At 53.6% G+C, this 22,254-nt stretch overlaps 1 protein-coding gene across 7 annotated transcripts in view; it reads right to left on the reverse strand.

Annotated features, from left to right (window-relative positions):
• Positions 1 to 22,254, reverse strand: part of LOC119046231 (tyrosine-protein phosphatase non-receptor type substrate 1-like) — a 45,562-nt gene that overhangs the window by 5,761 nt on the left and 17,547 nt on the right. For all 7 annotated transcript variants that reach the window (XM_053671124.1, XM_053671125.1, XM_053671122.1 and 4 more), the window contains exons 3-7: positions 17,485 to 17,835; positions 11,381 to 11,701; positions 10,483 to 10,809; positions 8,535 to 8,645; positions 5,605 to 5,629 (exon numbers count right to left, since the gene is read on the reverse strand). In XM_053671124.1, the coding sequence (XP_053527099.1) occupies positions 5,605 to 5,629; positions 8,535 to 8,645; positions 10,483 to 10,809; positions 11,381 to 11,701; positions 17,485 to 17,835 (1,135 nt within the window). The remainder of the gene's footprint in view (positions 1 to 5,604; positions 5,630 to 8,534; positions 8,646 to 10,482; positions 10,810 to 11,380; positions 11,702 to 17,484; positions 17,836 to 22,254) is intronic.

The raw sequence follows: 22,254 nt of genomic DNA on the forward strand, positions 1-22,254 counted from the left end.
GCGGTGATCTTTGGGTGGTATTTTTCCTTCCTTTTCGTTTCCCATGCTCTCCAACTGTTCCACAGTGTACACATCCAGGTGTTTTCATTAAAAAAAGAAGAGCGAAGGAGCAAGTGTCCTGCTTAATCAAAGCAGCCATTCATGCACTTGATTCTGTAATTGAAGGCCCTGGCCCGGTTCACTGCAGGGTCGTAATCAAGGTGGTGAGCAAAGCAGAGCCTCCGGTTCTGCAGGGGTTGTACAAATTCTCGAGCTGCAACTCCGGGGACATTAGCTGGATAATGTCAGAAGTGAGCAATGGGCTTGGCAGCGGATTCACATTCAAGTCCATATGAATGGATTTGGCATGAGTGCCCGGCTCAGAAGGCAGTTCTGGGCCATGATGGGTCCGTCGTGGCCGCAGGAACGACCCTCTAGGAGCAGGGACACCGTCTAGAAGGAGGATCACGCAGGTCTATCCACATCCCACCTGCTTCCAATCCTTCTGGGGCTCCCACTGCCTCAGGTTCAAGTCCAGCTCAGCATCCTGCTCATAAGCCCCATGTGGTCTGGCCCCTACTGACCACCCCCACCCCAGACCATTCGCTGCCCTGTCCCCATTTCCCCACTTATCCACTCATCAAATATTTCTTTTTCTTTTTTTCTTTTTCAATCCTCACCTGAGGACATGCTTAGTGGGGAAGGGAGGGAGAAAGAAAGGCAGAGAAACATTGATCGGTTGCTTCTTGCACGCACCTCGACTGGGGGCTGAACCCACAACCTAGGTGTGTAACCTGACACACCTAGGAATCTGGGAATCAAACCCATGACCTTTTGGTTTATGGGACGATGCTCCAACCAACTGAGCCACACTGGCCAGGACTCCACCCACTGAATATTTCAAGGGAACTACTTCATGTGACACACTTTATGTATCAACAACAGCCTGAGTGACCCTGTTGACCACTCTTTCTCTTGGTGAACCTGTGTGCCATTTGAGACTCAACTAGGCATCATGTCCTTGGGGAGGCCCCTCTGGCAGTGATGTGCTCACCGGGCTGAACCTCCGTGACCATTTCAAAGCTCCGTAAATGTTTTCCCAGCTGGTTCACGGGTCTGTCTGTCTGCCCATCTTGCTTCCTTCCCATATCGGGGCTCAAAGAGTGCTCAAGAGCACCTTGGGAGGAACGTCAGTCCGACTGCCTCAGGGCCTTTGCACACTTGCCTCTTCATCTGGTTAACTCCTCTTTGCTCAGATCCTGTTTCAAATAGCCCTTCCTCCAGGAAACCTTCACGGAACCCAGCTCCTTCCTCTGAACACTGGGTTCCTTTGTTTCAGAGCGATGTCTCGGACTGGAAGAAATTAGCCCTTGTTTCGTGCCGTCTCTTCTCTAGTCTCTCCTGTCTTGATTACTCATCCCTGTGCTCGGGCTAAAGAAGTGGGAGCCGCCCGAGTCTCCTCTCTCCTCCTTTACAACCCACGTCCAATCCACCACAAGGTTTGTTGACTCTGCCCCAAATACACATCGAACCCACCACCCCATCACCTCCACTGTCCCAGCTCCCAGATTCCTGAGGAGCCCGCTCCCTGTGTTCCTGCTTCTCTTCCCGCCTCTCTGCATACCGTTCTCCACATGTAACATACATGAATGATGTCATATCATTTTGCTTCTCAAAACACTCAGCCCCTTCCCCACACAGTGAAGTCGTCTGCGTATCCTGAGGGGCGAGGGCCGCACGACCTGCCCCCAGTCTCTCACCTTCTCCCTCTGGCTCACTGCACTCCAGCTGCCCTGGCTTCCTCCACATCCATGAACATCCCCACCTGCTCCTGCCTCGGGCCTTGGCACTGGCTGTTCCCTCTGCCTGGTCCACTGGTCACTATTGCGCCAGATATCCCTATGACTGGTGTCTTCTTGTCCTTCAGCTATCTTCCAAACGTCACCTCCTTAGGGAAGCCTTCCCTGATCACCCACCATGCCCCACCCCACCTCCTGCTCAGCTCTGTGCCCAGCTTTATTTGATTTCATTGACACCTGCATCACACTGTGTATTAACCTCCTGGCTCGTTTGGTCACCTGCCTCCCGATGGACCGTGGTCTCCATGTGGGCAAGGACTAGGCCTATCTATTTCACTGGGGCCCTGACACCCCGTAATGGGCCGGCACATCATCAGCAAGCTGTAAATATTTGAGGGATGAATGAATGAATGGATGACCATCTCTCCCATTGGATCAGAAGTGCCATGAGATTGGGGCTAGCATCTTTTTTGCTCCCCTTTGCAATCCCCCAGCTCAAGGCCTGGCACTGAGCTGGGCTCGGTCAAACGAATAAACGAAACTATCAGGGAAGCCCTAGATATTCCGAGGATAAATGCAGAGAATGTCTGACAAGTGAGCAAACGGCCGACCAAATGCACCCCAGTGCCCAATTGAGGGAGCAGGCACGTTCTGCTGCCGTCTGAGCTGGGGGGAGATTGCAGACAGTGTTCTGCCTGTGCGTGCCTGACCTAGGGAGCTGCACACAGCCAATCCCTGCACCGGCTCTGCGCCCTGCAGGGCCCTTTGAGCTCAAAGCGACGGCATCCCCCTTGGCACTGTCCCTGCGGTGCTCAGCGCTACCCATGCCAACCTCCTCTAAAAAGCGTCTGATCCCAGCCAGCCCAGCGGAAGCGGCTGCTACATGGGAAACCACCATTACCGCTTGCGAGCTATCACTTTGGTTTAGAGAGATGAAAGGGAGCAAGTGATCAGCCGGCTCCCTGTGTAGGCTCACACTGGAAAAACACAAAACAGGCGGAAAATGGCTAGCTTCTCAGGGGAAGGAGAAATAAGGCAGGGTGCAGATAAAGTGCGTCAGCCTCAGTGTCAGAGAGACCAGGAGGGAGCCGAGCACCCACACTCACTGGCTGTGGGACCCAGGGAATGCCACACGGCTCCTCTGAGCCTCAGTTTCCGCAACCGCACACAGGGGCAATAAAAACCTTCTGGAAAAGGGTTCTCCACCTCTGGCTCCGGAACAGTGGCATAAGCACCACCAGAGAACTTGTTAGAGATACAAATTCTGCACCAGAAACTCCGGGGGTGGGGCCCGGATATCTGTTTTAACGAGCCCTCCAGAGGATTCTGCTGCACACTCAAGCCTGAGAACCCCTGCTCAATTAAATTAGGATAATAGTAAATCATAGGGTTTTTGCAATAATTAAAATCACCTTCAGGCTTATACAGGCAAAGGTGTGGATGGGTTCCCGGGACCAGTGAGCACTCAATAAATGTTAGCTGCTGATGCTGTTATCGTTATTATTATTGACACTGCCCTTTTCTTCTAGAACTTAATTGTCTAATTGGGGAGATAGGGCAAATCAAAACTAATGATAATAATAAAAACAAAACAAAAAAGAGAGATACTTTCACATCTGGGGCCGTGAAGCCACTGAGAGGGAGTTTCAGGGGTTCAGCGGAGGAGGAGATGGATACTGTGCGGTGGTTTGGGACGGCCTTAGTTCGTTCATTCACTCGTTCGTTTAACGAACCTTCACGGGGCACCTACTGCATTCCATGCCTAGTGCCACGTTCCGGAGCTCTTGGCAGTGAACGTGAGGGGCATGATCCTGCCCTCAGGAGGGGTGGGCTCCAATCTGGGGACAAGTGCAGAGAACACGCCAGGATGTGAAGCAGGGGCACCAGGAGGGTTCACACGAGGGGCTCCCTGTACTGGAGGAGATGATGCCCAGAGGAGCCCAGAGGAGGAGCAGGAGGTAACCAGGCGAGAGGAGGGGTGCCCACTCTAGCTTCCCTGTTGCACAACTCCAAGGGGCGCTGTTCACAGAGCCCACTGTGACTGCTGGCCCCTGGGTGGCGAGTGAGCAGGAGTGGGGGAGCACGTCTCAGAGAGAGGCCAGCGTTTGGGACTAGGAGGGGAGGGAGGAAGTCACAGGGTGGCCGAGCCACAGGATGCGAACACTGGGGAGAGGCCAGGAGTGACACTGTCTGTGTCAGCAGGGACTGGACCATGAGGGGCTGAGGGCCTCAGCAGGGCATCTGGACCATCTCGAGGGCCACGAGAGCCACCAAAGGCTTTTAGACAAAGGATGGAAGCCAAATCTTGCGCTTGCAGAAGAACGTACTTGGTGTGCACCCAGAGGACTGTCCCCGGCCCGTCCCCACCCTTGGCATTTTCCTTGACTCTGCATCCAGTCCATCAGCTAGTCCTCTTAGCTACACCTCCAAAATATACCTGGAATCTGACCATTTCTCAGCCCATCCTACCACCTGGGCTGAGGCCACCATCACCTGCTCAGACCACTGCCAATGCCGCCTCCCTGGCCTCTCTGCCCCCACCCTCATCCCCTGTAGCCGGGTCCCCACACGACACTCAGGGTGACGCTTCTAAAACAAAAGTCAGATCATCTCCCTCCCATGGCTCCTCATCCCCCCCAGAGTAAAGCCCGAGGTCCTGGCGGCCACAGACCCTAGACCACTGGCCTCTGCTGCAGACCCTCAGGTCCTGCTCTCTAATCAGAGACCCACAAAGCTGCAAAAGGTTGAAAACCTGCAAAATCCACTGGGTGGCAAAACCTGACCTAAACCAGCACAAAGCTATTCATGGTTTTTATTTATTGCTCTCAGTACAGATGTTCACATATTTCCAAGCAGGTGCATCTATGTAATAGGTTGTGGGGTGCTGCTTCTATTCTGCTGGGCTGAACATTGGAGGCCTCTTGAAAGCCGACAAGTCTGGATGAGTAACACATCCAGCTGCATGGGCTTCAGCGAAGAGCCTGTGGACGGGCACCTCCTGCCCTTCCTCTCGGTACTTCTGCCCCAGCCACACAGGCCTCCTGGCCCATCTCACTGGGGGCCTTGGCCACACCTGCTCTCCTGCCTGCACACTCCTCTGCTTCATGGCTGCCTAGCTCTGCAGCTGGCTCACACATCGGAGGCCCTGCCCTGAATCTCCACCCCTTTGCTGTTTGGTTCGTCACCACCTGACAGGACGTGAGGCATCATTTTACCTCTACCCTTCCTGCTGCTTCTCCCACTAGTGTCTGAACCCCATTGAGGTCCGGGCTGCTTTCCGTCACTGCTGTATCCCCAGCACCCAGAACAGAGCTGGCACACAGTAGGGACTCAGTACAAATCACTGAAAATATGAAGCAACAAACCAAGGCACCATCTGTGACATAATGTCATTGACTTAGCCTCTGACCAGGGCACGAGCTTCAGAAGGGCACAGATGCTTTCTGTCCTCCCCACCCGGCGTTCCAGGGCCACCCGTGCCAAGGCACTCAACAAGTGTTTAATGAATGAGGGAAGGGCAAAGTGTACAACTTAGATCTGGGGGCTGTGTGTGCAGGAGGCTTCTGCCACCATTCGGACAGGATTTCGTAAGAGTCTTGCTGTCTCTGGACAGCGGGCAAGAACTTGGTGCCTCTGGGCACGGAAATCCCCTCATCTGAGGCAGTAATTAAAGAACGGGCCTGGCACGGGGCACTCACAAAGGGAAGACACGGAAAGGTCGTCTGGCCCAGGTGTGGGGCTCACCGTGGATTACGCTTTTCAGCTCTGGGGCTGTCAACCGGCTAAATAACAATTGCAAAAGCACCCCAGCCCGGGAGGCACTTACCTTGTAGAAGAAGTGGAGCCCTTGGCTGAAAGAGAAAAGAAACAAAAGCCAGTTACTCACGCTGGACATTTACTTTTCTTTTATACAACTTTGCGGGGGTGGGGTGGGCAAAGTTTCGCCTCCAGCGACACTGGGAGAAACTGTTGAAACCCTACCCTCCCAAGCTCACCCCAGTGGGGTGCTCCATTATCTTCCATTGAGGAAGACCAGGAGCTGGCCCTTCCTGCTTTCTCACCTCTGGGAGTTGCCAAAGGTCAGGTCCCCAAGCAGCCTTCAGCCTGGGAGGAACCGCACCCCTGCCCTAGCTCTGGTCCGGGTTTCCCCACACCCCTCCCCTGAGGCCCTGCGTCAGCCCGGGGCCCAGTCGTGGCCTTTCTCTGCTTCGGGACAGACTCTAGCGGGGCTGTGACCTGGGGAGCAGGCGTGAATCCCACTGCTGCTGCTGCCGCCTAGCTCGCTGTATGACCCAGATGGGTCGGTTTTCTCCTCTGAGCATGGATTTCAGGTCTCTCACTCACAGGACTGGGCTGGACACTCATTTATTTTCATGTCACCACTTTCCCAAAAAGGATCTTGGGCAGAAAGAAGGGATCCATCTGGTGCAGAGATTTTTAAACCTGTGATGTGGGGCATCCCGCAGAGAAGCCGCTGGGGTTCTGCCACCACTTGACTCGAATTCCACTGCAAAATTGTAATTAAAAAGCAACACGCACTACTCAGATGTGCTCTGCGCCTCGTGTGAGCAGGCGGGAGGCTGCCTCGGTGCAGACCTATTCGTGTGCTGCCTGGGCACGTGTTCGGATTTCTAGGTGAGCGGGTACCAGTTGGGAAGGTCCAGAGCTCAGCATCTAACATCTCAGTGGAGAATGAGGGTGGTAAAGTGCTGGGACACAAGCTGTGTCAGGGAGTTCAATGACTGATCACCCCCATTTCACACCAAAGACTGTGGGTGACTCCTTACAGTCACACAGCTGGTAACTGGTAGAACTAAAATGAAGATATTTCAGTGCATTGAGGTAGAGGGATGGGTGGGCCCTTCCAGGGACCAAGGAGAGAGAAGGAGGCTTGTCATGAGGGTAGAAGTGATGCACAGAGTGGTCCCTGAAGACTCACTGCCAAGATTTGAACCCTGACCCACCATGTATCAGGTATGAAGCCTTTAGCGAGTTTTGCAACTTTCCTATGCCTCAGTTTGCTCACCTGTCAAATGGGGCTAATAATACAGAATTCTGCAGAGAGAACAGTGCCTGACATGTCTGAGGGGCTGAATGAGTGCTGGCTGCCACTGTCCCCAGAGCCTGTGTTTGAGAGCAGGGCTCTGCACACGTACAGGCCCACCCCTTGGGGGCTGGGTGGTCCACACCCATGTCTGCAGCTCTCCAAGGCCCCACACCTCCCCTGGAACACCTGGCCATTGGGGCCTAAGCCCCTGGTAATGAGCTCACATAAGCAAGAAGTGACATGGTGTCCAGGGACGAGGTCTCGGACGAGGGGCAGGATTTCACTAATAGCCACTGTGAACACTCCATCCAATGGGCTGGCTTGTCACTCTTGGTGGGTGAGGAGTCCCCCCTGTGTGTGGCTCTCCAGGAACTGTAGGGAAACCACTGGGTGGATTGCTTGCAAAAGTTCTTCCAGATCCCAGAGTCACAGGGCCTGACTCTAGACCTCCTGGGCAGGTGGCTGGAGATCCTGCCAGCACTCACAGCTACGTCCTTCCAGCCGGCCCAGGAGGGAGGGGCACCCTGGGGGTGAGGGGTGCAGAGGAGGTGTGGGGCTGATGCACCACATGCCCCCTCAAGCACAGACAGGCAGCTAAGGACAGCACCTCGCACTCTGCAGGCTGTGGCACGTGGTAGTTCGCTGCCAGCATTTTTAAGAGACCTTAGTATAGAAGATGACAAAAAAGAAAATATCAGAGTTCTAATTTTATCTCCTGGGGTGTGTATGTGTCGGGTTGACACATGAAATGTATTTCTATCACTTGTAGTCAAATGAGTTTCAGACACACTGGCTAAAAATTGTTTCCTTCGAAAGTAAGAAAGAAAACTTGCATTTTCTGAGGCCCAAGAACGCATCAGAGCTGTTCTTTCCCATGAGCTTCTTTGGTTTTGTAACTACCCTTCAACACAGGAACTGCTGCACCCATTTTACAGGCGAGGAAACTGAGGCTTGTGGGGGCCAAACCGATTGCTCAGAACCTATAACAACACTGGTTTGTCTGACTCCAAAGTCAGAGGCTTTGCCACAGTGGGAACTACACAACTACACGGTGCACATGAGCACACGCAGGGCATGATGTCCCGGATTTGAACTTGCAACCTCCTGCCACTGTGAGGGCAGTTTTCTAGGGAGGCAGCGTGTGTTTCCGGCCTCACATACAATGCTGACGACAGGGGCTATCATTTACTGATCACTCGCTGTTGGCCAGGTACCGTCCTAGCCTTTGCCATATAGTCACCCACTGCATCCTTCCAACAGCCGTGCAGGTGGGCGGTGGGAGTGCCCTTACCCCCTTCCAGCATCCTGCCTAGGGGCGGGGCACGAAGCCTGGACAGGTAAGCGGACAGCAAAAGTTTGCAGGAGTTCCTGGGAATATTATTTCTCCCTGGGACCTTCTCTTGCTGCCCTGGAAGCTCCCTGTTTCCCACCTCGACAGCGGTCCCCTGAAGAGGTGAGGCCTGGGGCAGAGGTGGCCATCTTGCACCCATGGGGGCAAAGCCCTGGAGGGACCCACCCAGGTTGCAGCCTGGTGAGGCTGTCCCGACAGCCAGGGCACTGCTGCCTCTGGGCTCCTTTCTCATGACTGCCAGTAACCGGACAGCCTCCCGGCCTGAGCTAGGAGGGTCCCGAAGCGCTCCTGTGGCCTCTGCCCCTGGCAAGGACAGCCCGGGGCAAACGTTAGGGGAGGAAGCAGGGAATCCACTCACCTTTCTTCTGTCGGATCCGCAGGAGGTAGAGGGCGGCAATCAGCAGGGCCACCAGCAAGGCACACACCACGCCCACCACGATGAAGATATTATTCAAGTTGGAACTTTTGTCTATGGACAAGGAAGAATGGAGGCTTCATGTACGCAAACTACAAACAAAGAAAGTCGCTACCCAGTGCCTCTGTTGACACTAGACAGCATCATTAACTGAGAACCTGGCTGGGTCTTCTCGGATGTCCTGAGCCACCTGGGCACGTTCACGGTTCTGCACCCTTGTCCCCAGGAGGGTGAACCGCGCAGCACACAAACCAGGCCGAGGTGCCAGGAGGGAAACTGGTGCTGAAGCCAGAGTGGAAACCAGGCTGCAGGACGTGGGCACGGATGGCACTCCTGAGGGACAGAGACACGCTCTCCCTCATCTGAGTGAACCAGGGTGGCCATGTGGTGACACGGGTCCATTGGAACTCAGTCACAACGGGGACAGTGAGGAGGGGCAGACATGCAGGTGACTAGTGGGCTCTGGAGACCTCTCAGGGTCTGTCCACAGACTCGCACCCGGGACCTGGGTGAAGGGGCTCTGACTCCAGGACACTTGAAATGAAGGCAAGGCCTTGGCTGGGCCCACGGCCACGGAGGGAACCCCACCCTGGAGCACAGCCGGTCACCAAGCTGCAGGCACGTGGGCTTAGATCAGCACCGATAGTTGTGTGGCCTCGAGCAAGTCACTTAGACCTCCACACTCGGGCTTCCCCCTGTTCCCTGAGGCCAAGAACAACCTTCACTACCTCGGACAGCTCTGGGGACAACTCAGTGACTGACCCAACAGCCAACTCTCTCATCCTTTCTGAAAGTATTACTTCCTGAATGCCTACTGTGTGCCAGGTTGTATCAGGGCCTGAAGCCACGTTGCCATGGTTCCCAGCAGCTGGGACTCAAAGGTAGGGTCACAAAGCTCCTCTCCTTCAGCACGGCCATGTGAAAGCAGAGGGGCCCCGAGAGAGGCACTGACTTGTCCACAGTCACCAGCAGGTCTGTGACAGACCCAGAGGTTTATCCGCACATCCTGTGTCCTAGTGCAGTGCTCACCCTATGAAAACCAGGCCTCAGTGACACCGAAGGGACACCTTGGCAGGGTCACAGGACTTCTTTAGAGCCCTCTGTCCCCTTGAAGGATGCGTGAAGAAAAGAAATGGCCTCTATTCTATCGACTCAAAGGGTCTGCTATGGAGAAGGCATAGCCATGCTCATGACAGATGACAAAACCTTCCACAGTGGCACCGAAATGCCAACCAGGTGCTGCCATTTGACAAAACAGAGACGCATGACAGCACATTGGAAGGGGCTGAGAAAGTGACACCCTTGCTCCCCCATGAAGAGACACATTACCATCACCTACATGAGCATGCACTTTGTCCTAGAAACAAGCTTTGGAAAACCGTCCCACAGAGACAGCTGCACACATGACAGAATACGTACAGGGACACTGATCACAGCGGGGGGATTATACCTGGGAAAAACCGCACAAATCCTAAGCCCCGCCCACTCCCTTTCCCGGCGGGGCGGGGGAGGGCGGCAGGCTCTCAAGGGCAGCCAGGGAGTCCAGGGAGAAGAGAGAGCGAGGAGGGGGCGGAGCTGAGGGGGCGGGGCCAAGGTGGATGGCGCTTTGGAGAACTGCTGGGTGAAGACAGCAGGAGGGCAGGGAACGGGACGGTCCCCCTCTGTCCCACCCTCTTTCTTTAACGTATACTGATGTCAAAAGATCTACGAAGACATGTACCAAACTCCTACCAGTGCTGACCTTGGGGTTTGGGGAAGGGGAGCTCACTTCAAAATTCTACTTTCTATCTACAGACTTCTAGATTGTTCTGTAGTAAGCATGCATAAATACTTATAACATTAAAAATGATAACATTTAAACAGAGCTGGTCAGTTGGAGTGGAGGCCTCACCAAAGGGTCCATCTGTGCTGTGGTCCTTCGGGTTAGCGGGGGCCTCCAGGGTGAGGTTCCTGCTGACGGCCGGCTGCCCATCGTGCTGCACCAGACAGGTGAGCACCACGACCTCCCCGCGAGCAGATAAATTCACCAGCATCCAGCTCCCCCAGGTGAAGGTCCCATCCTTGTTCTCTACTCGAGTTAAGGGTGTTTCTGTTCGGGACATATTTCCGTTCTTCAACCAGGTCAGCCGTAGGTTCTGGGGGTAGAAGTTCTTCACCTGGCAGGTGACGTTCACCTGGTTCTCTGACATGGCGTGTTTAACCTCCAAGGTGGGCGGAACTGAAACAGCACAGGGCAGAGGCTCTGACCTCGTGGACACACAGATCACAGAGGATCCCCATAACGTAGCTCCCCCATCACAGCAAGGGGTAATTCAGGACAGCGCTAACTAGGCAGCAGCTGCTCAGAACTCAGGGCTTGCTTTTCATGTGAAAGAAATCACTAAGCACAGCACCCTGCACACAGTAGGTGCTCAGAAACTGGGACCTGCTATCAGGGTAATAAGAGTGAAATCACCAAGCACAGCTGTGGCATGCAGCTGGAACATAATCACTGGAGCAAAATAAGTGAAAACACCAAGCGCATAGAGGCCAGGTAAACAGTAGGTGCCCAGTTATTGGAGTTGCTCTTGGTAAAGCAGGTGAAACTACCAAGCAGAGTGGTAGGCGTTCCCCTGGTCACTGCCATTAAACAGTGGTGAGTGACAGGCACCTCCAGGGCCTTGTGATGGGAAGGACTGTCGGGAATTACATTCCAGGGAAATCACACTCTGGAGCAAATGGCCGGGGGAGGCACAGGCTTGGAGGGTAGGAGCCAGGTGTGGGCTCGGGCTGGGTGTGAGGGCATCTACCTCGGATGATCTCAGACAGGTTGGCAGTCCCACGAAGAGGAGGGCCCCCCTTCAGGGTGACGTGTTCCACCTGGCAGATGACCTGGGAGCGGACATCCCCCCGGGCCAGCCGCACCGAGGCTGTGCTGGAGATGCTGTAGGAAGGGCTGTCTCCCTCTGGGTCCACGGTGGTCTGGGAGGCTGGGAGCTCATTCCCATCTTTGAACCATTTCAGGATGACGTCCCTGGGGGAGAAGCCGTGGGACTCGCAGGTGAAGCTCACTGTCTGCCCAGGTGTGGCCCTCCCCGTGGGGGCTGACACCATGGGGGGAGAGGGTTGGGCTTTAAAAGGAGCACAATGAAAAATAAACATGACTGTGATCATCACCACCAATGACAAGCATGTGACATTGTCAAGAACCTTCTCATATTATTACGTTTTATCCTCTAACAATGCTGGGAGGGCATGTCATTATCCTCATCCTACACAGCAGGACACTTGGGTCCCCAGAGGTAAACTCTGCGTGAGGGGCAGGGCCCACAAGCAGCTCCAGGCCTGAGTTCAAAGGGCACCTTCCTTCGTCCCCAGGTGACCTCCCACCCCTCTGGGCTCGGGAACAACTGTACTGAGCTCTCTCCCTCTTCCTATTAACTTTCCTGTCTGGCCTCCCTGACACCTCCCTGACCTCACAGACAGTGTTCACAGAGTAAATGTGGGGGAAGCTGTGGGGACTGGGACCCCATGAAGTGCAACAGGTCTGGTAGCCAGGAGAGGTGGGGCCGGGGCACATCCCTGCCCATCTGTCACAGGGGACAGCAGGCACTTCTCCTTCCCGGGCTGCAGGGAGGGTTAAATCAGGTAACGGAAGCTGTTTTGCTTTGAGTAAAACAGAAGATGCTTCACAAAAATAAACAGACACAAACACGTTATGAAATTGGACGCAGTTACATCCAGAACTCTCCCTTCAGGTGTTTACAAGTTTCCCCCCTGGTTTTCGTCCTGTCCACACACATTCCAGTGAGGGCGAACCTGTGCCAACCCCTGAATTTCAAAGGGGGGGGGTGATGGGACGTGTTTCTGAATTTGGGGTCTTCTCAGTTTGGGGATGAAAATAAAGTTCACTGAGTGCTGAGAGAGCTAAATGTAAATAATTTTATTTATTTATTTATTTATTTATTTATTTTATTTATTGGGTCACATTGGTTAGTAAAATTCTATAGGTGTCAGGTGTACGATTCTATAATACATCATCTGTATATTGTATTGTGTTCACCACCTCTAGTAAAGACTCCTTCTATCACCATTTGTCCTTCCTACCCCCCTTCCCCTCTGCTCATCACCACACTGTTGTCTGTGTCTATGAGGTTTGTCGTGGATTTTTTTGCTTAATCCCTGCACCTCTTTGACCCAACCCTACAACCTGCTCTACTCTAAGTCGTTTTCTTAATCATTAGTAAATCAGAAGAGACACAGACGCAGGCCCACAAAGCAGGAAGGACTCCTGTGTCCCGAAAGCATCCACACATCACAGAATCCAAAGTGAGAGAAATCCAAATCTTCCTCCTGGAGAAAGATTCTGCAGGGTGTCTTGAAATTGTTAGTATTACCCAACACCATCTCTAACAGCGGGCACACAGCAAATATTACCAAGTGTTTGCATCTATAAATATCTAACTTGCTTCCTAAACCTCATCAAACATTTTGAGGACATAGATAAAGGGGTGTCACTTGAATAAGTCAAGTCATAAAAACACCAGCAGCCTGTATGTCCCTGGGGGGATGGACACTGGGATTGGGTACCACTGATCAGGAGCCTCTTGGTCTCCTGATGATGGGCTGAGGCCTCTGTGCCCCTCAGCTACTCACCCTCCCAACGCCCTGCAGGCCACCCTGGGTGGACTCACTTGTGGGAGGAGGCTGAGAGGGGAACCCGGCTGGCCAAGGGCACACTGGGAGCAAAGGGCAGAGCTCATCTCTCTGCACTCGGGTTAATTTTAGCAGCTCTTTATCCTTGAGCCTCAGTGTCTGTTTCTGCACAGAGTGGATGGAGACACCACCAGGCAGGAGGAGTGAGGAGGTGTGTATAACACAGAGACCAGCATGTGGAAGGTGCTTAATAAATAACACCTATGACTGTTAGCATAAGGCCTGTCTTTCTAGTTCTGAAACCACCTTTTCTTTAGGCAGTAAGAAGGGGAGAAAAAGCATAGTGGGGACACCAACAAAAGTCTCAAATTGTGCTCCCCACAGCGGCCGTGCAAAACCCAGATGAAGAAAGCAGAGAAACGCCAAATTATGGTTCTCTCCCTTAAAAAAAAATGATCCCTTCAGGAAACAAGTTTGATGAACTGACTTTCAAAACACACAGGAGATCTGAGGAGTTTCCCTACAGATCAGCTCTTTGCAGAAGCTGGAAGCATTTTGGAAAAGGAGAGCAGATTTCGGCAGTGACGTGCTGGTGTGTTGGGGCAGGAAGGGCTCTGGGGCTGGGCAGTGAGTATTTGTGGGATTTCAGAGCCTGCTCAGACACACAGGGGCTTAAAGATGGAAGGCGTCCCCAGCCATGGAGCTCAGATCTCAGGGGGTGTCCCGGCTGTGCGTCCTCAGGCCTAGAGAGAGCAGAGTGCCACTCTCAGCCCTGGCCTGCTCTGTGGGAGGTGTCCCTGCCCCTCCACTCAGGCTCATTTTCTTGGGCCTCTGATGAGCCGTCTCTGGCACATGAGATTCTGAAGCACCCGCACCACCCAAAGGTGTTGTTCTCACAGCCCCAGCAGCAGGGGGAGCCACCTTTGTCAGGGGAAAGAATACAAGGTTTCCTCTGTGACCCCAGACAATGCCTAGCTCAGGCCTCTCCATCCTGACTGTGCACTAGCAGCCTCTGGGCAGTTAAAAAATTCAGCTGCCAGACCCACCCACACCTGAGCAATTAAATTGATTCCCAGGATGGAGCCAGGTGATGCCAGTGAGCAGCCAAGGTTGAAAGGCACTGAACCCCACCTCTAACCCCACCATATTGAAGCCTGGAAAGGAAAGTGTCCCATCCAGGGTCCTATGGCCTCAGCCTGTCATAGCCCACAGTCACCGAACATTTACTACAGGTCAAGCACCACTCTGATCACCTCACATGTGTTTACTCAGTCATTGGAGCTGCTCTGTGAGGTCAGTGCTGTCACTGACAGGTGAGGACACCAGGCACAGTGTGGGGAGTGATGTGTCAGAGGTCACAGGCCAGGAAGTGGCAGAGCTGGGGTGTGGGCCCAGGCATGGGGGCTCAGCACAGGTGCTCACCCGCTGGGCACTGATGCTCGGTGACATCTGCCCACCAGGGGCTTTCTAGACATCCCCTCTTGTACTCACAGACTCCTGAGGGGGAGCTGGGATTACCACCCCTGCACAGACAGGGAAACTGAGGACCCCAGGGGCACCGAGACTTGCCCAGGACCACAAGGCTCCCTGTATGTTCATAGCACCCTGCCAAGGTTGGTGGGACTGCCCACTTCTGCAGGTGGCACTCTGTGCTCAAACCTTCCCACTCTCCTAAAGTCCACGGTTATCACCATTGTACTGATGAGGAGACAGGCGAGGGACTGTCTTCTCACCTGCCACTGTGTCCCACAAACTTCCTGTGACCCCAAGCTTCATGTCCATCTATAGGGCAGGCGTCCCACTTGCAGGAGCCTGACATTGACCCCTCTTCTGTTCCCTCTGAGATTCTCGACTTCAAGCAATTACAGGGAGGCGTCGGTCACCTCTGAGTGCCCAGGCCTGGGGACCCTGCACCAATAAACATTGGAAGACGTGGGCTCCAGACAACTGGGTCTAGAATTTGAACTCTTGCTCTCCTGGGGCCCAGTACCCTTTAGAAAATGTTTCCCCCTCCTCATCCTCAGCCTGCAGGTCCTGAATTGCAATACATGGTGTTGCTGGGGGTGCAGTGACCCCCAGTGACCCTCCAGGCCACTGTCCCCAGGCTGCTCCTGCAGGTGCTCACTGAAAGACAAACAGCACAACAGATGGGGGAAGCCCCCCGAACCCTTTTGTATGCTGAGCCATGTCATTAGGAGCAGGGCCTGCACATCACAGGATATTTGAGCGTCTGTCTCATCTGAGTTGTGAAACTACTTCCACGTCCCCACACGGGACTTCCTTTCCAATGCCTATTGCTGAAGAACAGAACACCACAAGATTTTAAAGGAGAGGCTGCAGCTTTCTGCACATGGTGACAAGCACAGTGTGTATTGCAGAGAGCAGGGGCTGTGAGTCAGGGTGCTCGGGGTTCAAATCTTTTCTCCTCATCCTGCTCAGGTCAGGTCCCCTCTCTGAGCATCAGTGTCCTCACCGGTCAAAGGGGCAACAGAGGCCCCTCCTTCACCACACTGGTTCTAAGGTAAATGCCACGATGAAGACGTGGCTCCTGCCCCCTCCCCCTCCCTGCCTTCTCACCCAGGGCGTCCTCCGGGCAGGCAGCTTGGGGAGGAGGAACCAGCATCTGCCAGGAGACAGCAGACCTCAGAGGGAGCCAGTTACTACCTGTGATGGCCCAGACAGGGGAGATACCACCGGGGAACTTTTGTAATAGCTGAAGATTCAGGGAAAGTCCCATTCTCTGCCCATGTCCAGGGGTCGTGGGGAGACTCCATTGCTACCACGTGTAGGAGGGAATTTGGCAATTAAAATGCACACACCCTCTGACCCAGCAATGCCACTTCCAGGGGGCATCTCCTTCTTGAGCAAATGACACAAAGACAAGGTTCTCCCCTGCATCACTGTCCTAGTATCCAGAGGCTGGGAACAACTTATATCCATCAGGAGACTGTTAATGAACGACTCCGTCTCCATACACTGCAGGGTGAGGCAGCAGTTGAAGAAGGGGCAGCTCTAGGTGCTGATGTGGGTGCTTGATTTGGGGGGATGGGGCTGAAGGCTGGGAGAGGATTTCTGAAGCACCTTGGGCTTCAGGGTCTGATTGTGAGGGGCATTTGAACCTTTCAGAAACTGATGGAAAGGAGAAATGCCGGCTCCATGGTTCATGGTTTGTTTTAGTGAGCTTTTATCGAGTGTGTACAGGCATCAGGCTCTTTGATGAAAAGAGTGTCCAAAGTTGGGGCAAGAAATAGCGGCCTGGAATCAGCTAGGGCTCTGGGACGATTCCTTCAGTCACTGGCCATAGACTGTGGGCAAGGCCCCTGCCACCTGTTGGCCTCAAGTACCCGTCTGTGCGTGGGGGAGGTGGGGTTGGGCTGGATGGTCTAGAGGTTGATGTGGGCTGACATGCCAGGATTCAGGACCCTGGGCCTCTGGCGAAAACCTAAATGAGCTCTTTTGCGGCCTCAATGGGATAACTCCTATGTCACCCACTGGGGGCACCTCCTCTTAGGCTGAGGGACAGTGTGAGAAAACTCTGCTCAGAGCCTAAGTGACAGTGTGACCGGGTCCCTGAAATAAAGGGGGTTCATCAGACAGACCCACGGTGAGCGGCCCAACCTCTGGCACCTCCTCCCAGCAGGGCTGGCAGAGTGAACAGGAGTCTGTGCCCCTTGGGAATGTCTTCTCATGTGATGCTTCTGAGGAGGGAATAAAGGAACACGTCCCCCTCCCTGCCCTGCGTGGATCTCCCCCAACTGCAGGGAGGAGAACGAAGCTCCGTGGGGAAGAGCTCTGCCTGCTCAGTCCCCTGCAGCTCCCACAGCACCCAGAGGGGAGCCTGGCTCCCAGCAGGTGTCAGTGAGTGTCAGGGAGGGGGGCTCGGCCACACTGAGGGGAGGGCTCTCTGGAGGCAGGGGTGAGGTCTGACCTCATGATGGGCAAGTCCCTCAGACCTTCAGTTCCCTCATCCCTGGACGAGGGGGTTAGATGGGATTGGAAAAGACAAGGGCAGAAAGAGGGTCAAGCAGAGGGCTCCAGACATTTCCCACCATTTACCAGCTGTGGGGCCTGAGAAAACAGCAGGACATGCCAAGGCCTCAACTTCCCTGACCTGCAGAAGGAGTGACATCAGACCAGGAATCAGACCCTGACTATGAGCACCCACCACCTGATTCCTAGTTGCTGCTATTAAAACAAAGGTCTTTCTTATGGACTTGTTGCCACACAGCAGGGACAAAGTGTCCCACTTTGTACTCACCACTCACAGTGAGCCGAGTGCCTGCCCCAGACCTGAGCTCCGTGTCAGGGCTTCCTCTGCGGAACTTCACACAGTAGTAGGTACCAGTGTCTGCTGGGGTGATGTTACTGATGCGGATGGAAAAGTCCGTGTTGTTTCTCCTCGTGGCGTCTGCAACACTTGTTACTCGGGGAGAGTGGCCTCCTTTGTGACTGTAGATTAACTCCCGGCCTGGCCCTGTCCCCCGGAACCACATGACAGGCCCCACGGGGTAAATGGAGGTCACGGTGCAGGTGAGAGTGGCCGTCTCTCCTGCTGCCACTGCCACTGACTTCTCAGGCTGAATCACCTGCAGCTCCTCACCTGCCTCTCCTGGAGGGAAACACAGAACAGAGTTTTTTTTTTCATCCATTTGTGATCATGTAGATTTTGTCAATATTTATTAAAAACAGTGGGCCTTGAGCTCAGCACATTGCATGTGCCATACATGTAACCTTCACGGTGAACCTGTAATGTGAGGGCCTGTTATGAAAGGTGGAACCGAGGCACAGAGAGGTTAAGTGATGGGGCAGAGCGTGGGTCTGAGCTCCCGAGCCCGCTCTGGAAGAGTCATGTCTGAGCTGGGCTCTGAACTCAAACCTGAACTCAACAGGAAGAAAGGGACACAGCCTTCCTAGGAGAAAACGGGCAAAGGCTCAGAGGTGGGTGGCAGCTTCGTGTGTGTGTGAGGGGCGCTCTAGGGGGCTGAGCTTTTGTTCTGGACCTGGCCCCGGAAGCCAGACTCAGCAGCTGGGGCTCCTGCAGGCTGTGAAGCAGTGAAGCAGGAGAACTTGGGTGTGGCTCAGGGCTGGCTACTGTGTGACCTTGGCCATCACTGAGAGAATCCGGTGGGGACTCTGGTGAGTGCACTTGATACTGTCAGGTACCACGTGAATGTCAGTGCTGCCCTTAGGCGGGCAGGTCCCTTCACTGTGTTCTCAGCCTTCGTGTCGTCATCTGTCAAACAGATGACCCCATTTTGATGTGCCCTGGCCCAGGATACACCAACAAGCCTGGGCCAGGATAGTGTCCAAAGGAAACATCTGGTCTTTGAAGCCACCTGACCTGGTTAGAAACCCAGTTCACCTTTTACATACATCTAACCGAGTTTCCCCATTGGTCTTGGGTCTCAGTTTCCTTATCCACAAGATGGGTGGACACCCCCTAGTCTCTGTTTTAAGTCACCGAGCACCACACTGGGTGCGGGAGAAGGTACCATCATTATACAACGAGTAAATGAGGGCCGGTCTACTTCTGAAACTTCACTTCCATTGGCTCTAGCTCACACTGATGCTCGTGCAGGCCAGGCCGTGCTGGGTGCTGGGTGCTGGGGACACACAGGAGAGGGACCTGGTCAGGCCTCAAGGGCTTCTAGACTGGGAATTTGGAAGGAGTCCTGGAGGTCGGTGATAGGGAGAGAGGCCTGAGCCCCAAATCGGAGAGAACTGGGCACGTGAGACAGACTCTGGGCACGGGAGATGGGGGAGGGGCGGACCCAGCCAGGAGGAGGGACAGGCAGGTGAAGGCCCTGTGAGATGCGCTGCAGGCGCTCAGAGCCAGTCACAGCCAGGGCCCTGATTCTGAAGAAGGTGGGGCGTGGGGATGGATCATAAAGACCTTGGGAGGGGAGGGAGAGTTCTCTCTCTTTCTCCAAAGATAGGCAGAGGGAGAGAGAATGAGGGAGACAGTAGGGAGGGGACAGAATAAGAAAGATGGAGACACGGACTGGCGGCAGCCCATTACAGGTGGAGAAAGGCCATCTGGTCTCTGGGAGCTCCATCGCCAGCAATGTGACGCTGTCCTGTCCTGACCTAGGCCACTACCGCCTTGTACGTCAGACAGGGCTGCAGCTGATGCTCTGAGCGGCCTGCTCTGGCTCTGGCTGGGCAGGAAGGAGACCTCGTGCATTTGCCCACCAGCCAGTGGCCTGGCACCACTGCACTGGTGGGGGGGGGTCCGAGGGAGGGGAGGCCCATGGACTCCATCTCCCCTCACAGGAGCAAGCCCAGGGCCTCAGGTCAGACCGCTCATCCCCTGCCTATAGTCCCAGCCCTGATTCCCAGGCCAGGATTGTCCTGTTCTCATGGTAGGTGAGCAGAAACTCAGACTGGTGGCCTGACGGCAGCCAGGCCTCTAAGGTACAGGGAAGAAACCAGAGTCCACAGAACACAGGGGCTTGGGGTGCGGCAGGTGTGTGACAGGCACACAGAGGAAGTCAATAGAAGCTGGCAGTGACCCCGAGACATCTGGGGCAGCACCAGCAATGCCAACAGCATCCAGTCGGGAACTTTCCCAGTGGGTCTGCATTCCAGCGTGGACACTGGACGAACTGCTGCCGGTGGGCCTGGGGAGAGCAGGGGTGCCCCTTAGCCAGCTTGGCAACTGCACCCTCCCCGGGCCTTCACTCCACACAGTGGCCATCTGCCACTCACCCCCCATGACAGTCATGAGGACCATGACACAGCTGGACATAGGTGCTGCACTGAGGGGCTGGTTAAACTTTAGTTTCTGTTCCCACTATGATCACAGACACATTACTTATATGCTTGATTTTCTCTGAATTGCCATGTCTCCCAAACGAAACGCAGGATCCATGAGGACTCTTTCCAACCCCGTCCACAGGTGCCTGGCACACACCAGGCCCTCAGTAACGACATGTTGAACGCACCCATGAATGAATGAGCGAAGAAAGATTTTAACTTGCTCCCGGGTAAACCCCCTCTCTGACCCTCTTTCCTTGTCTGTTAACAAGGCTGTGACCAGCAAGCCTGGGGCCTGGGACTGCATCTGGCCCGCAGACAATGTCTGTAATGCGTGGCCGTTATTATTATCTTTATCAATAACACCGCGCAGGCTGTGAATCAGCGCTTGTGAGGGGAGTGGTGTGAGCAGGCGAGCAGGCTGCAGAGCCAGGCTGCACACGTGAGCAGGGCTATTGCTGGGGCACGCCCAGGCCCGCAGTCGCACGCAGGCAGGCGGCAGTGAAATCTGGAGCTGTGCACGGCTGCCCCCACCCGCCTTTAAGTTCCCTCCACCAAACGCAGCCAGATTTAGGCGGCTTAATTAATTAGCTGGTGTTTATAAAGTGTTTGAAGAATTTTAACGGTGCAACATAAGTGCCAAATATTATTTTAATCTGTGCATGTGTGTGTTTTTTTGTGGCAGAGAATTTTTTTCCTGCTTGCTTGCTTTTTCTTTTTCTCTGCAGGTTCTGTTCTGGGCACCGGGCTTGTTCAAACTCACTTCTGCGGTTCTGGGCCTGTTGTCATCATGCTGCCATTGCTGACAAGACCACTTCCTGGTCTCTCCTGCCCTCCGGGCAGACGGAGCGACTGTCCAGGGGCCTGAACCATCGGCCTCTGGGAGAGGAGGGCTGCTGGTGGGAGTGGACACTGGAGCACCCTTTCGGGAGAGCAGTTTGGCAGGATGTACCAAAGGGGTGAGAGCTCTCTGGAGTGGGGTTCCTGAATAACGACCTTGAAAAACGTGGGGGAAAACCCAACGGTCGATGATAGGGAATGGCTGGGTGAATCGTGGCTTGTACTCTAGGTGGAATTACAGGTGCCATGAAAGGCGATCATAATGAAAACTGTGGTAACCTGGGCATTTCTACATGGCATAATTTTAAATGATGGTGTGACTACGCAAATAAAACCTGTTCACTGCAAAGCATTCAGAGGGAAAAAAATATAAACACAAAATAATGAAAAAAAACCCAAAACAATGACCATCAAAGACAACTGAGTTCAACATTCTGATGTAGTTAAAATATGAATGAATCAAAACAATGTAAAATTATACTCAGATAACTAAAGCTATGTACAGACATTCTGCTTCATCCATTTGGTTCTGATAAAAATAAAAACTGGAAATAGCCTAATGTCCAAGAAAAAGAGACCAGCTGACGCCGTGATGCTGAACCCACACGAGGACCAAGTCTGTCACCCCGAAAACGATGGCCCAGGACCGCAGTGACCGACGGAGACATGTCGGGATTCACAGTTATTTGCTGAGCGACATTTTCACTGTGGTCCCAGACTTCTAGTTTTGACGAAAAAGATATGTGATAGTAAAGATCAGCAGTGATTAACGGTGAGTGGTAGATTTATAAGAAATTTTGTTTTTATGTTTTCAGTTTGCATTACTCGTGTGATAAAAAGTAAGAAAAACTATGGTTCAGTGGGCTCGTGACTTCATAAAGCAAAACAAAACTGCGCATAAATAAGCAGCTGCAAGATAAACCTATAACACACAAGTCTCTTTGGATCACGAATCCAAGGCCGATGGGTTTTTCTTTTTTTCCCTTCTATTTTGGGGAGTTTTCAGATTTTCTAAACTGAATGAATATTACAGAATATCTACAGTATCCCACTTTGTAATAAGAAGAATCGGTACAAGTAGTACGTATGTTACATATCGGGTGTGGCAAAAGTAGGTTTGCAGTTGTGAGTACGTGGAACAGAGTTTACTTGTTGCATTATTATTCATTAATCATCGTATCGTTTTCCCTCTGAACAACTGTAAACTACTTCTGCCCACTCTGCACGTGTTTATTGTTTGAATGGCCCTCCCAAGAAGTCCGTCTGCTCACCGCTATTTCCTCAGCCCCTGGCACAGGGCTTGGCGCGGAGCGAATGCTCAGTGAACATGTGCAGGCTGACTGACCGATGGACTGTCCAGAGTGATGGACCCCGTAATGCTGAGGGGTGTTACATCTGGGAAATAGGACGGGGTGGACACATTTTCTTTTTA

This window comes from Artibeus jamaicensis, unplaced genomic scaffold (genome assembly GCF_021234435.1).
Source record: "Artibeus jamaicensis isolate MK-2021 breed Jamaican fruit bat unplaced genomic scaffold, CSHL_Jam_final contig_685, whole genome shotgun sequence".
In the NCBI taxonomy this organism is placed as follows: Eukaryota; Metazoa; Chordata; class Mammalia; order Chiroptera; family Phyllostomidae; genus Artibeus; species Artibeus jamaicensis.